We start from the raw sequence: 15959 nt of genomic DNA, 5'->3' as shown, positions 1-15959 counted from the left end.
CACGGAGGGTGGTTGGGGCCTGAGCTGGTGGCGGCCAGGAATCCACCAGTCACGAGGCACCCAGGCCAATGGATATAGTTGGGCATAGGGCAGCACAGTGGCGCAGCAGGTAGAGCTGCTACCTCACAGCGCCAGAGACCCCAGTTCGATCCTGACATCGGGTGCTGTCTGTGTGGAGTGTGCACGTTGTCCCTGTGAACACGTGGGTTTCCTCCAGGTGCTCCGGTTTCCTTTCACATCCCAAAGACATGCAGATTTGTAGGTGAATTGGCCCTCTGTAAATTGGACCTAGTGAGTAGGGAGTAGATGAGAAAGTGGGATAACATAGAACTAATGTGAACAGGTTGTTATGGACTCGATGGGATGTATCTCCAAACGAAACTAAATTAAACTAAACTAAGTATCTCGGTGGCCAACGCAAGGTGGTGGTGAGCTAATGTGAGTCAATGGAGTGTATAGCATGGGGTGTGGGCAGGAAGGGCCGAAGGGCCTGTTTCTGTGCTCTACTAAGCTCTGACCATGAGTAAATGATGGGCAAGGTCCTGGCAAGACCAGTGGAGTGGGCTATAGAGAAAGGTGGGAGTGAAGGTGTTTCAGGGACAGGGAGGAGGGAGCCGGAAAGGAAAGCTGCCACAGGAGATCGGATGGGAATGCACTGCCAGTCATTGTAGAATGCCCACAGCTCCCATCACCAACCTGCAAGGCCTGGTCAATGTTAACATTGGGCTGTGGGCCGAGCAGCTTTTTCCTTCAAGTTCGTGACCCAACTTAAGGAACTACCTGAATATTTAACATATTGCGTAAAATATAATATAGATCAAACCTGAAACTGGTCGAGAACAAAACCTGCGCAGAGTCCTAAAATATGACAAAAACTTCCAATTTTCCAAGTAGTAATTGTCCAATTAATGCAGGTTTGACATTGAGGTCAGATGCAAATTGTCCAATCCCGCTAGGCAGCGAGGACCCTGGGATCATGGCTGCCTCCTCATTACATCTAAACAATAACAAGGTTTCAAAGTAAGAAATGTAATGTTCACCTTGCTGACCATTGTGTTTCTCAATTGATTTATCTTTATAGAGTTATGATGTGAACCGTTAAATAAAAATGATAAATAACAAATGTAGAGCTGGGGTCTGGGTCAGGGTCAGTCGGTCAGTCGGTCGGTAGGCCGATGGATGCTGTGCAGGATTGGCCGGGCCGCCGGTGGGTGCTGAGAGTGGTGGGTCGGGCTGGTGTTGCAGCGAGTGGTCTGACAGAGCCAGCACTATGGTGGTGCTGAAGGCGGCTGCAGGGCAGTGCTGCTCCCCACCATCACCATGATGATCCAGAAGGGCATGCTGGTGCTGAACACGTATGGAGTCCGCAGCCGGTCCCAAAACGGCTCCAGCTCCAGCCGTAGGCAGCTCTGGAAGGGGGGGGGGGGCGAGTTAGAGTTAGGGTGAGGCAAATGGGCTTTCCCTAATCCGCGAGTTAAGAAGAGTTCTTTCGCCTTCAAGCTCGAGGGCATGAGCTGATCGATCGGATCACACCTCCCATAAATTTTAGCGTGCATTTTACTTACCGGTTTGGTTTTCCGTGGTTCCTGCAAACTCCAATGAGCCAATTAAAATGCCCCGTTCAGCGAAGGAGATTGCCTACGACTGTGCCTGTAACTACATAGCGTTTGAGTCGAGGGCAAACTCATCTAAAGTCGCAGATTAGGTCTTTAAGGGGCTGTCCCGCTGTGGCGACCTAATCTGGTGTGTGTGGGTGTGTGTGTGTGTGTGTGTGTGTGTGTGTGTCTGTGTGTGTGTCTGTCTGTCTGTGTGTGTGTGTGTGTGTGTGTCTGTGTGTCTGTGTGTGTGTGTGTCTGTGTGTGTGTCTGTCTGTCTGTCTGTGTGTGTGTGTGTGTGTGTGTGTGTGTGTGTGTGTGTGTCTGTGTGTGTGTGTCTGTCTGTGTCTGTGTGTCTGTCTGTGTGTGCCTGTCTGTGTGTCTGTGTGTCTGTGTCTGTGTCTGTGTCTGTGTCTGTGTCTGTGTCTGTGTCTGTGTCTGTGTCTGTGTCTGTGTCTGTCTGTGTCTGTCTGTGTGTCTGTCTGTGTCTGTGTCTGTGTGTGTCTGTGTCTGTGTCTGTGTCTGTGTCTGTGTCTGTGTCTGTGTGTCTGTGTCTGTGTCTGTGTCTGTGTCTGTGTCTGTGTCTGTGTCTGTGTCTGTGTCTGTGTCTGTGTCTGTGTCTGTGTCTGTGTGCCTGTGTCTGTGTCTGTGTGTGCGGTCAGTCGATCCAGCTCGTGGTTTCCTCGCTGACGGTTGATCCAGCTCGAGGTTTTCCAGACAAGTGCACTCGAGCTTGAAGATCGAAGACCCTCTTCTCAACTCGTGGATTAGGCCGTCACAGTGGGACAGCCCCTTTAACCTTCCCCCAGCCTGGCACTGCCCCAGTCCCACTACAGCTGTGACCCCCTACTCTGCACACTGGCAGTCAGTGGGGTTCAGTAAACGGAGGAACTGCCCTCACCCATTAATTAGGCTGGTTCAGGAGCCGGACCTCTGTGCCAGTCTCATTCAGAAAACACACTCACAATTATATTAATTATTATTTTTATATAATATAATTATACATAATTATATATGATTACAGTCATGTTCACAAGATATATATATATATATAATAATAGGTACACAAAAATGCTGGAGAAACTTAGCGGGTGCAGCAGCATCTATGGAGTGAAGGAGATAGGCAACGTTTCGGGCCAAAACCCTTCTTCAGACTGCTATATATGCTAGTATAATAATATATAGTTTAAATTGACTGCAACACAGAAATAGGCTGCCCATGGTGTAATATGGACATTGGACACTAAATGGCGCTTACTTTTTTGATCTCATTTTCTAATTAGTTTAATTAATTAATGTGCAACTTTTGGCGCTAACGGGTTATGACTTCCTTCTCAATTATATTTCATTTAAATCTGTGGAAAATTTCATGTAGTTCAGATACATTTTTGATGCTGGGCCCACATCTTACATCACCTCCTTGTGATGAGGTGACCTTTCAACAGCATTTATAACATTTTAGACAGGCACAAAATGATGGAGTAACTCAGCAGGTCAGGCAGCATCTCTGAAGAAAAGGAATTGGTGGCATTTGGGGTCCACACCCTTCCTGTAGTTTATTTCTGAATCATAATAGTTGCAGTGGGTTACAGGCTCATGTTTATTAGGGCCATGTGTACTGAAGTGTGCTATTCAATTAGATCAGATAATACTATAATAACTGCAATCAGTTTAAACTCGAGTACAATGGGTAGAGCAATGGGGAAGATACAGAGTGCAGAATATAGTTCTCAGCATTGTAGCACATTAATTGGGGGGGGGGCAGGGTGGCACAGCGATAGAGCTGCTGCCTCACAGCATCAGATTGAATGGGTACGGTCTCAGCCTGAAGAAGCGCGTTGACCCAAACCATCCCATATACCTTCTCTCCGGTGTAAACCAGAATCTGCACTTCCTTCCTGTTGATCAGTTCAAGGAGAGAGGGGCAATGTTCATGTGTTTTTATACACAGAGCAGTAGGTGCCTGGAACACACTGCCAGGGGAGGGGTGGAGGCAGATATGATAGTGGTGTTTCAGAGGCTTTTTTAGGCACATGGATATGCAGGGAATGGAAGGAAATGGATCACATGCAGACAGAGGAGATCAGTTTAGCCTGACATCATGGTTGAGCACGGACATTTTGGGCCGAAGGGCCTGTTCTATGTTGCGGAGATGGTCTTGTACGGGTTGTGAGCACAGTTTACACGCCTTGATTACACTGCCATTGACGACAGGGCAGGGAGCACGGGACAGATTGAGAGATGATGGAATTGGGGCAGGGATGGAGGGGTGGTCAACATGGGCCGGGCTGCGGTCAAACTCTCTCATCTGTCTCCTTGGCCCTGCAGGTGTGACCGCAAATCCGGCTGGACTGCTGCTCCCAACGGCAATGCAGAGGGTAGGTTGGTGCCGAGCGTGGGGGGGGGGGGGGGGGGGGGGGGGGGGGTGTATGGGGGGGGAGTGTGTGGGGGGGAGTGTGTGGTGTGTGTGTTGTGTGTGGGGGGGGAGTGGAGTGTGTGGGGGGGAGTGTGTGTAGGTGGGGGGGAGTGGTGTGGGGGAGTGTGTGTGTGGGGGGGCAGTGTGTGTGTGTGTGGGGGAGTGTGTGTGTGGGGGGGAGTGTGTGTGTGGGGGGGGGTGTGGGGGTGTGTGTGGGGGGGAGTGTGGGGGGAGTGTGTTTGGGGGTGGGGGGGGGGGGGGGTGTGTGTGTGTGGGGGGGAGTGTGTGTGTGTGGGGGAGTGGGTGTGTGGGGGGGGGTGTGTGTGTGGGGGGGGGGGGGGGGGGGGGGCATGGGGGGAGAGTGTGGTGGGGTGTGTGTGTGTGGGGGGGGAGGGAGTGTGTGTGGGGGGAGTGTGTATGTGGGGGGGGGTGAGTGTGTGGGGGAGTGTGTGTGTGGGGGGGGGCAGTGTGTGGGGTGTGTGTGGGGGAGTGGTGTGGTGTGGGGGAGGTGTGTGTGTGGGGGGGGGCAGTGTGTATGTGGGGGGGAGTGTGTGGGTGGAGTGTGTGTGTGGGGGGGGGGGTGTGTGTGTGTGTGTGTGGGTGTGTGGGGGGGTGTGTGTGGGTGGGGGTGTGTGGGGGGGGGTGTGGGTGTGGGTGGGCAGGGGGTGTGTATGTGGGGGTGGAGTGTGGGGGGGGGAGTGTGTGTGTGGGGGGGAGCAGTGTGTGTGTGTGTGGGGGGGAGTGTGTGTGTGTGGGGGAGTGTGTGGTGTGTGGGGGAGTGTGTGTGTGTGTGGGGGGGTGTGGGGGTGGGGGTGTGTGTGGGGGAGTGTGTGTGTGTGGGGGAGAGTGTGTGTGTGTGTGTGGGGGAGTGTGTGTGTGTGGGGGAGTGTGTGTGTGTGGGGGAGAGAGTGAGTGTGTGTGTGTGTGTGTGTGGGAGAGTGAGTGTGTGTGTGGGGGAGTGTGTGTGTGGGGGGGGGGAGTGTGTGTGGGGGGCAGTGTGTGGTGTGGTGGGGGCAGTGTGTGTGGGTGGGGGGAGTGGGTGTGTGGTGTGGGGGAGTGTGTGTGTGTGGGGGGGGGGTGTGGGGTGGTGTGGGGGAGTGTGTGTGTGTGGGGGGGAGGGTGTGTGTGTGGGTGGGTGTGTGTGTGTGGGGGAGGGTGTGTGTGTGTGTGTGTGTGGGGGAGTGTGTGTGTGTGGGGAGTGTGTGTGTGGGGGGGCAGTGTGGTGTGTGGGGAGGGGTGGATGTGTGGGGGGTGTGTGTGTGGGGGGGCAGTGTGTGTGTGTGTGGGGGAGTGTGTGGTGTGTGGGGGGAGTGTGGGTGTGGGGGGGGAGTGTGTGTGTGGGGGGGCAGTGTGTGTGTGTGGGGGGGAGTGTGTGTGGGGGGGTGTGGTGTGGGGGTGTGGGGGGGGGTGTGTGTGTGTGTGGGGGGGGAGTGTGTGTGTGGGGGCAGTGTGTGTGTGTGGGGGGGCGTGTGTGTGTGTGGGGGGGAGTGTGTGTGTGTGGGGGGAGTGTGGTGTGTGTGGGGGGGAGTGTGTGTGTGTGTGGGGGGAGGAGTGTGTGGGTGTGGGGGGGAGTGTGTGTGTGGTGGGGGCAGTGTGGTGTGTGGGGGAGTGTGTGTGTGTGTGGGGGAGTGGGTGTGTGTGTGGGGGGTGTGTGTGTGTGTGGGGGAGTGTGTGTGTGGGGGGGGGCAGTGTGTGTGTGGGTGGGGGAGTGTGTGTGGTGTGTGGGAGTGTGTGTGTGTGTGTGAGTGTGTGTTGTGTGTGGGGGAGTGTGTGTGTGGGGGGGAGTGTGTGTGTGTGGGGGGGGGGAGTGGTGTGTGGTGGGGGGCAGTGTGTGTGTGGGGGGGGCAGTGTGTGTGGGGGGGAGTGTGTGTGTGGGGGGGGGCAGTGTGTGTGGGGGGATGGGAGTGTGTGCGTGGGGGGCAGTGTGTGTGGTGTGGGGGGGAGTGTGTGTGTGTGGGGGCAGTGTGTGTGTGGGGGGGGGCAGTGTGTGTGGGGGGGGAGTGTGTGTGTGGGGGGGGAGTGTGTGTGTGTGGGGGGGAGTGTGTGTGTGGTTGTGGGGGCAGGTGTGTGTGTGGGGGGGGCAGTGTGTGTGTGGGGGGGCAGTGTGTGTGTGTGGGGAGGCAGTGTGTGTGTGGGGGAGTGTGTGTGTGTGGGGGGGCAGTGTGGTGTGTGTGGGGGGGGGAGTGTGGTGTGTGGGGGCAGCGTGTGTGTTGGGGGGGGGAGTGTGTGTGTGTGTGTGTGGCGGGGGGGAGGGGGAGGGGGGGGGGAGTCGCTGCCCACTTCCTACCCCACCGTCACTCCTTACCCGACAGATGAATAAGGAGCTGCAGGCTCCTGCACGGGGCTGCACGCATCTGCCTGCATTGAACAAGCTACAAACTTTGCTGGTGAACCGCAGAGGCTGGTTTACAAAACAAGACACAAAGTGCTGCAGCTTCTCAGTGGGTCAGGCAGCATCTGTGGAGAACAGAGATAGTTGTCACTCAGATGGTGGGAGGGAGGGAGGGAGGGGGAGACAGCTTCATCATTGGACAGACCATCGACTGACGCCAATACAGACGTGCCCACTCCCACAGTTGTGTGGCCAACACTTCCCCACCTGCTGCTGCAACTCCTGATCTCATCCGTCTGAGGAAGGGTCCCGACCTGAAACGTCACCCATTCCATGTTCCACGAGATGCTGCCTGACCCACTGAGTTGCTCCAGCACTTGCTGCCCCCGCACCTCCCCATCTTCTCACAGTGCTCCTGCTCTGCCCCTCTCTCCCCCCCACAGCCGGCCCAGACGTCACCGGGGAGTGTCTGCTCCAAACGGCCGCCCAGCGCGCCCGGCTCACCGGCTCCCACCATCTCGGTGAGTACCTGCGCCGTGACCCCACCGTGACCCCGACTCTGACCCCACCGTGGCCAGCTGGTGGGGGTGGGGTCGGAGTGATGGGGTTGGGGGGATGGATATGGGGTTAGGGGTGGGCTAGTGGGTGAGGGTGGGGACAGGGACAGGCTGGGGATGAGATTAGAGGAGGGGCACGTGGCGAGGGTGGGGGTGAGGGTTGGGCTGGGTCTGTGGCCAGAGACTTCCCCACCCACGGGCGCTGTGTGGCTGCACAAGCCGTCAGAGGCAGCTCACCGTTCTGATGTTTGGTCAGATACATGGATTTGAAGGGTTTACAGGGATCTGGGCCAAATGAGATCAGTGCAGAACTACTATCTACCTCTCTGGTGACCCCTAGACTATCATTGATCGGACTTTGCTGGCTTTACCGTTGCATTAAACATTATTCCCTTATCACGGCCTGCAGATAGCACAATGGGCTAAGAGTTCGGCTGGCGACCGGAAGGTAGCCGGTTCAAATCCCGCTTGGAGTGCATACTGTCGTTGTGTCCTTGGGCAAGACACTTCACCCACCTTTGCCTGTAATGGAATGTTACGGCGGCAGGCGCGGGCACACCGCGACCCCCTGTGTCTCCCTTTCAAGGGAGATGCTAAAAATGCATTTCGTTGTCTCTGTACTGTACACTGACAATGACAATAAGTTGAATCATTTCATTTCATTTCATGTATTGTCTTGCTGCTGACTGGTTAGCACACAGCAGTGGCTTATCACTGTACCTCGGTACACATGACAATGAACTAAAGTGAAGTGAACAACCAAGGGAACCAAAGCCAAAGTAGTATCTAGACAACGTCTGCACACTCATGCTAGAACGATACCTCACTGTATATTCTGTAACCAGCCATCTCCATGTTCTCAATGTTTAACCAAGGAACCCAATCCCAATGCCAGATGAGAATCTGATATGGCTTCACACAGTTAAACATTGGGGCAAGAAAACCTCAGCGATCTCACCCATGTGCCTCATACATTTGAGTGTATTTTTTGAAGACATGACCCATAAGGCTGGTGAGGACTGTGTGGTAGATATGGAATTCAACAAAGCCTCTGGCATGGAACCACATGATGGGCTGGTCTGGCAGGTTGGATCATGGGGGCGCAGTGGCAGAGTTGCTGCCTTACACAGCCAGAGATACTGACTATGGCCACAGTATGTAGGGAGCTTTTACACTTTCCCTGGGACCGTGTGGGTTTTCTCCGGGTGCTCTGGTTTCCTCACACACTCCAAAGACAAGCGGGTTTGTAGGTTAATTGGCTTCAGTAAAAGTTCGGTCACGGGAGTGGAGGCGGGAATAGGGGTGTGGGTGGGGTCAAGGGAGTGGAGGCAGGAATAGGGGTGGGTGTGGGAGTGGGGCTGATGGGGCCGTGGTGAGCTGCTCTGACCCAGGCTAGGATGTATGGGCAGCGTTTGCCATACAAGGAGCTGGTGGATGGATGGAGGTTTGGGTCATGGTTGGGATGGGTGTGGGGTGTGGGGGGGTCGGGGGTGGGTGTGGGGGTGGGTGGGTGGTGAGGTCAGGGTGGGTGTGGGGCTGGGGGTCGGTGGGTTTGGACCCTGTGGGGGTGTGGGGGTGGGGTCGGGGGTGGGGGGTGGGTGTGGGTGTGGGACCTGGGTTACAGTGGTGGGTGTGGAGCCGTTTTGACCCTGTGACCCTGTGACCCTGTGCCCCAGGCTAGGATGGATGGGGCAGGGTTACCCGTACAAGGAGCTGGTGGATGGAGGTTGGGTCATGGTTGGGCTGGTGTGTGGGGGTGGGGTCGGGGTGGGTGTGGGAATGTGGGTGTGAGGCCAGGGTGGGTGTGGGGGTGTGGGGGGTGTGGGGGTGGGGTCGGGGGTGGGGTGTGGGTAGTGGGGGGGGGGGTCGGGGTGGGGTCGGGGTGGGTTTGGGGGTGGGGTCGGGTGGTTTTGGGTGTGTGGGATGTGGGTGGTGGGGGTCTGCGGGGTGGGGTTGGGGATGTGGGGGGGTGGGGTCGGGGTGGGGTTGGGCTGGGTGTGGGGTAGCGGGTGGGTGTGAGCCGTTTTGACCCTGTGACCCTGTGCCCCAGGCTAGGATGGATGGGCAGGGTTACCCGTACAAGGAGCTGGCTGCCATCCCCACAGACAAGGCCATCCTGGAGATTGAACGCCCGGACCTGATGATCTATGAGCCTCACTATAGCTACGTGTACGCTGAGCGCCCCGAGCCCCAGGGCTCTGCCGAGGTAGAACCACACGGCCCGAGCCCACCGGCACCACACACACCGCACCGTGTCTCCGTTACCTCCTCCCCACCCTGCATGGCACGACACGGCACGGCACGGCACACGTCCTGGTGCCCCCTGTCACCATAGCTCCCCCCCCCCACCCACGGTACAGCACAGCCCGGCATCCCGCCCCAGTTATCCCCTTCCCCAGTTACCATCTTCCCAGCTTCTCTGCAGACCAGGTGATCCTACTGAGGGTAGGCCTAGTGAGGGTGGGCCTAGCGACACTGGGCCTAGCGAGAGTGGGCCTAGCGAGGGTGGGCCTAGCGAGGGTGGGCCTAGTGAGGGTGACCCTAGCGAGGGTGGGCCTAGTGAGGGTGGGCCTAGCGAGGGTGGGCCTAGTGAGGTGAGGGTGACCCTAGCGAGGGTGGGCCTAGCGCGGGTGGGCCTAGTGAGGGGGGGCCTAGCGAGGGTGGGCCTAGCGAGGGTGGGCCTAGCGAGGGTGGGCCTAGTGAGGGTGGGCCTAGTGAGGGTGGGCCTAGTGAGGGTGGGCTAGGCGAGGGTGACTATAGCGAGGGTGGGCCTAGCGAGGGTGGGCCTAGTGAGGGTGGGCCTAGCGAGGGTGGGCCTAGCGAGGGTGGGCCCTAGCGAGGGTGGGCCCTAGCGAGGGTGGGCCTAGCGAGGGTGGGCCTAGCGAGGGTGGGCCTAGCGAGGGTGGCCTAGCGAGGGTGGGCCTAGCGAGGGTGGGCCTAGCGAGGGTGGGCCTAGCGAGGGTGGGCCTAGTGAGGGTGGGCCTAGCGAGGGTGGGCCTAGCGAGGGTGGGCCCAGGCGAGGGTGGACTATAGCGAGGGTGGGCCTAGCGACAGTGGGCCTAGTGAGGGTGGGCCTAGTGAGGGTGGGCCTAGTGAGGGTGACTATAGCGAGGGTGGGCCTAGTGAGGGTGGGCCTAGTGAGGGTGGGGCCTAGTGAGGGTGGGCCTAGTGAGGGTGGACTATAGCGAGGGTGGGCCTAGTGAGGTGGGCCTAGTGAGGGTGGCCTAGTGAGGGTGGGCCTTGCGCGGGTGGGCCTTGCGCGGGTGGGCCTTGCGCGGGTGGGCCTTGCGCGGGTGGGCCTAGTGAGGGTGGGCCTAGTGAGGGTGGGCCTAGTGAGGGGGGCCTAGGGAGGGTGGGCCTAGCGAGGGTGGGCCTAGTGAGGGTGGGCCTAGTGAGGGGGGGTCAGGTGAGGGTGACTAGCGATAGTAGGCCTAGCGAGTGTGTTGGGGGTGGAACACCACGCTGTCCTATCTCCCCATCACCCCGCTCCCCTGGGCACGGCCTCCAGGGCCAGGCTCGGTTGTCGGGCAGGGTTTATGGAGGTGATGGTGGGGGAGGGGGGGGGGGGAAGGCAGGAGTGAAGAATGAACAACACCCAGGATGAGAACGGCAAGAGTGGCGCAGCAGGTGGAGCTGATGACCAGAGCACAGAGAAACAGGCAATGGTAGGGCCATGGGAACGATAGGCATAGGAGCAGAATGAGGCCATTCGGCCCACCAAGTCTACACTACCATTCAATCATGGCTGATCTATCTCTCCCGCTCATCTCCCCATAACCCCTGACACCCCTACTAATTAAGAATCTGTCAATCTCCGCTTTAAAAATACCCAATGACTTGGCCTCCACTGATCCACCACCCTCTGGCTAAAGAAATCCCTCCTCGCCATTCTAAAGGAACGTTCTTTAATTCTGAGGCTGTGGCCTCTGGTCCGAGACTCTCCCACTAGTGGGAACTTCCTCCTCACATCCACTATGCAGGCCTTTCACTGTCCTATATGTTTGAGGTTCCCCTTCATCCTTCTAAACTCCAGTGAGTACAGGCTCAGAGCCTTCAAACGCAGGGTTGCAGGATTGTAGAACAGGGAGACACACGTCTGGGTGCAGCTACACAGTTCCATGAAAGTGGCAACATGAGTGGGTGGAGAGACACAGACGGCGTCTGACTAAATGCTGGAGTAACTCTGTTGGTCAGACAGCATCTCTGGAGAAATCACGGTGGGGCAGCGGTAGAGTTGCTGCCTTACAGCACTCAGTGCCGGAGACCCGGGTTCGATCCCGACTACGGGTGCTGTCTGTGCGGAGTTTGCACGTTCTCCCCCGTGACCGCGTGAATTTTCTCTGAGACCTTCAGTTTCCTCCCACACTCCAAAGACGTGCAGGTTTGTACAGTAGGTTAATTGGCTTGTTGTGTGTGTGCAATATTGTCTCTAGTGAATGTAGGATAGTGTTAATGTGCAGGGACTGCTGGTCAGCATGAACTCGGTGGGCCGAAGGGCCTGTTTCCGCGCTGTCTCTCTAAACTAAACTAAAAAGAATAGGTTTAAGAAGGAACTGCAGATGCTGGAAAAATCGAAGATAGACAAAATTGCTGGAGAAAGTCAGCGGGTGAGGCAGCATCTGTGGAGCGAAGGAAATAGGTGACATGATGTTTCGGGTTGAGACCCTTCTTCAGACTGAGAGTCAGTGGAGATTCATAGTCATAGAGTGATACAGTGTGGAAATATGCCCTTCGGCCCAACTTGCTCACGCCGGCCAACATGTCCCAGCTACACTAGTCTCACCTGCCCACATTTGGCCCATATCCCATCAAACCTGTCCCATCCATGTACCTGTCTGTTTCTTAAATGTTGGGATAGTCCCAGCCTCAACTAACTCCTCTGGCAGCTTGTTCCATACACACACCACCCTTTGTGTGAAAACGTTACCCTCAGATTCTTATTAGAGAGGGAAACTAGACGCATTGCAGTTGGTACACAAGGTGTTTGCACACACACCTTCATCAGTCAGGATACTGAGTGCAGGAGACATGGTGCCAAGTTACAGCTGTACAAGACAATGGTAAGGACACGTGAAGTACTGTGTCCAGTTCAGGTCACCCTGCTGGAGGAAGGACGTCAGTGAATTGGAAAGGTTGTGACACAGATTTACAAGGGTATTACTGAGCCTGGAGGGTTTGAGTTACAAGGAAGGGTTGGATGGGAGAGCGGTGACCTTACGCAGGTTCATAACATCAGAAGCACAGATACGGTGAATAGCCACAGTCTTTTCCGCAGGGGATGGGAGTCTAAACCTGCAGGGCACATGTTTCAGGTGAGAGGGGAACTGGGAAGACAACTCTTTCACTCAGAATTGGAGCATAGAGTCAAAGAGTGGTACAGTGTGGACACAGGCCCATCGGCCGAACTTGCCCAAAACCGGCCAACATGTCCCGGCTACACTAGTCCCACCTGCCCACGTTTAGTCCATATCCCTCCTAACCTGTCCTATCCCAAGTGGCAGGTACAATTACGACATTGAACAGATACTCAGGTACATGGCTAGGAAACGTTTGGAGGGATATGGGCCACACGCAGGCAGGTGGGACTAGCTCGGTTGGCATAGACAGTTTCTGTGCTACACAGCTCTGTGACTAATGCCGAAAGACAGCAGTGCTGCAGAGTGTGGTGAGCAGGCAGAGTTACAAATCCTGCAAGGCAGCAAGTTAATTACAACTTGTGAGTTCTATGTATTTATCCATGAAGAAATGGAATATGACAGCAAAGAGATGGTGACTGGACTTTGTACCTCAGTGGCTGGACGTTGGCTTGGGCTTCTGTGGACAAGTCCGAATGTCAGAAAGGTCGTAAAAGAAATTGCAGGGATGATGGCGATGATTGTACGGAGTGATTTGGGGATTGAGAACTTCTATCCATCACCAAATGACCAAATGAAGGATAGGTGATGAAGATATCCATGTTCTCAGAGATGCTGCCTGAGTCCGCTGAGTTTACTCCTACACCTGTGTCTGCTCGAGGTATTCGTAGGGCTAGCCTGAGATGTGACATCACGGTCAGCATGGGCGAGTTGGGCTGAAGGGCCTGTTTCCATGTAGGATGACTCTGTATGAGACATGAAATGGTTTGTTAAGTTGAGACACTATGCCATCCTTCTATAGGATGGCCCACTGGCCAACAACACTGACGGCAACAAAACACTGCCCATCTTTGTGCCCGATCCCTGCAGGAACAATGGAACAATGGTGCAACGGGTAGAGCTGCTACCTCACAGCGCCGGGGCCCCGGGATCAATCCTGACCTCAGGTGCTGGCTGTGTGGAGTTTGCACGTTCTTCCTGTGACTGCGAGGGTTTCCTCTGGGTGCTCAGGTTTCCTCCCACATCCCAAAGACGTGTGGGTTTGTAGGTTAATTGACCCTCTGTAAATTGCCGCTAGTGTGGCAGGAGTAGATGGGAAAGTGGGATAAACATAGAACTGGTATAAACAGGTGATGGATGGCTGCAGACAGCGTGGAGGACTGAAGGGCCTGTTTCCGTGCCGTATGACTCAATGATTTGGGATCCTTGTTTGAAGGGAGTTGATGCATTTGTATCTCTAAAATAAATATAAATAAACTTTATTCAGAATTTTTTTAATATGCAAAAGCAAGAACCGTGCAAAACTTCTCCCAACAGCTATAAATACATGAATTAGCATCGTGTTTGGTAGTATTCATAGAAATATCATTATACTTTTACATTTTTGTATTTCCCAAAATAGACTTTATTCAAGTAATAAATATATATAAAACATGTACGATTACCTGACATTCTCTGCGGCTAGACATACATTCAATATTGGATTTACTGAATTCACTCCCCAATGTGTAATTTTACCCCCACGCCCTTGCCACTCATGGTCCGCTGGTCATGAATCCCTTCCCTTATTTTGAGGGGCGTCTCCACCACACCCTGCCCCCCATGCCCAGCGGTGGAAGGACCCTAGACCCTAGACTGTGGTCCTCCCCACAGAGCCTTGGCGTTGGCTGCACCGAGCTTCAGAGTAAATATTGTACCGTCTCCTTGGCTGGAGCCTCACTAACGATCACTGCGTCTCTCTCCACAGCGTCCACATTCACCAAGGCCCATGTCACCTCTCACCTATCCTGAGGTAAGCTGATAACCTGACTCATTGATTGTGGCTGGAGCTATAATAATCTAAAGAGCACGAGGAACTGTATCTGTATCCATCGCTGTAAACTTGAACCTGAACTCAGATCTGGACATCGACACAGAATGCTGGAGTGGAAAAGGCAGCGTGCCTGGAGAGAAGGAATGAGTGATGTTTCAGCTTGAGACCCTTCTTCAGTCTAGTCTGGTTGGCACCCTGTGTACGTGGGGGGGGGCACCCTGTGTACGGGGCACCCTGTGTACGTGGGGGGGGCACCCTGTGTACGTGGGGGGCACCCTGTGTACAGGCACCCTGTGCACGGGGCACCCTGTGTACGGGGCACCCTGTGTACGGGGCACCCTGTGTACGGGGCACCCTGTGTACGGGGGACACCCTGTGTACGGGGCACCCTGTGTACAACCATATAACAATTACAGCACGGAAACAGGCCATCTTGGCCCTATAAGTCCGTGCCGAACACATAATCTCCCCCAGTCCCATATATACCTGCGTTCAGACCATAACCCTCCATTCCTTTCCCGTCCATATACCTATCCAATTTATTTTTAAATGATAAAATTGAACCTGCCTCCACCACCTTCACTGGAAGCTCATTCCACACAGCTACCACTCTCTGAGTAAAGATGTTCCCCCTCATGTTACCCCCAAACTTCCCTTCATTCTGAAGTCATGTCCCCTTGTTTGAATCTTCCCTCCTCTCGTGAGAAAAGCTTATCCAGGTCAACTCTGTCTATCCCTCTCATCATTTTAAAGACCTCTATCAAGTCCCCCCTTAACTATCTGCGCTCCAAAGAATGAAGACCTAACTTGTTCAACCTTTCTCTGTAACTTAGTTAGGGAGGGGCACCCTGTGTACATGGGTGGCACCCTGTGTACGGGGCACCCTGTGTACGGGGCACCCTGTGTACGGGGCACCCTGTGTATGGGGCAGCCCACTATAAAGACCACCCTGCGATTGTAAATGGACTGGGACTAGATCTGATCTTTGGTCCTTGCATTAACTGCATGTTCACCTGGAACATTCACATGAATTCTTCTCGTGTTGGTGTTATAATGTGACTGACATGGAGAAGTTATGTCCTGCTGTACATGGAACACTGGACACAGAACATAGAGCAGTGAACAGGTTTAGACATCCAGGCCCACAATGTCTGTGATGCCAAGTTCAACTCATCTCATTTGCCTGCATGTGATCCATATCCCTCCATTCCCTACATGTCCTGGTGCCTGTCGAAATGCCTCAGATACGGTACAATTCTATCTGCCTCCACCACCACCCCTGGCAGCACGTTCCAACACCCACCACCCACAGTGCCTTTAAGCTTCCCCCCTCTCACCTATCTACTTGTGTTGCCACTTTCTGGGAGCTATGAACTCTCATCCCAAGATCCCTCTGTACATCTTCTTCCGTCTGAAGAAGGGTCTTGACCCGAAACGTCACCGATTCCTTCTCTCCAGAGATGCTGCCTGTCCCGCTGAGTTGCTGCAGCACTGTGTCTATCTTTGGTGTAAACCAGTTTTGGTTTTGTGTAACTTGTCCTTCGTGTGTGGGTGGCGGGAGAACCAGGGTGGGGTAGAGACACAGGAGAGGGAGTAGGTCAAGTGTGCTAGCATCAACTCGATGGGCGGAATGGCCCGCATGCCATAGGAAACCTTAGGAAAGACTGCTGATGCAGGTTTAAATTGATGGTAGACACAAAATGCTGGAGTATCTCAGTGGGACAGGCAGCATCTCTGCAGAGAAGGAATGGGTGACGTTTCGGGTCGAGAGACTTCTTCAGACTTGATCTGAAACATATAAACTATAAACTAGCATTTTCAGTTATTATCTATGCACGATGAATAAGTTTTCAGGTGACACAATAATGACCCACTGTTGTGGAGAGTGAGGG

General features: G+C 54.9%; 1 protein-coding gene across 3 annotated transcripts in view; it reads left to right on the top strand.

Annotated features, from left to right (window-relative positions):
- dmtn (dematin actin binding protein) overlaps window positions 1-15959 on the top strand; it is a 91066-nt gene that overhangs the window by 11910 nt on the left and 63197 nt on the right. For all 3 annotated transcript variants that reach the window (XM_055661979.1, XM_055661978.1, XM_055661981.1), the window contains exons 2-5: window positions 3924-3973; window positions 6787-6864; window positions 8951-9106; window positions 14002-14046. In XM_055661979.1, coding sequence (XP_055517954.1) covers window positions 3965-3973; window positions 6787-6864; window positions 8951-9106; window positions 14002-14046 — 288 coding nt within the window. In that variant the 5' untranslated portion in view covers window positions 3924-3964. The remainder of the gene's footprint in view (window positions 1-3923; window positions 3974-6786; window positions 6865-8950; window positions 9107-14001; window positions 14047-15959) is intronic.

Source organism: Leucoraja erinacea, chromosome 35, assembly GCF_028641065.1.
Source record: "Leucoraja erinacea ecotype New England chromosome 35, Leri_hhj_1, whole genome shotgun sequence".
NCBI classification, from domain to species: Eukaryota; Metazoa; Chordata; class Chondrichthyes; order Rajiformes; family Rajidae; genus Leucoraja; species Leucoraja erinaceus.
Note: the sequence above shows the minus strand (reverse complement) of the source record. Positions and strands in the feature narration are given on the sequence as shown.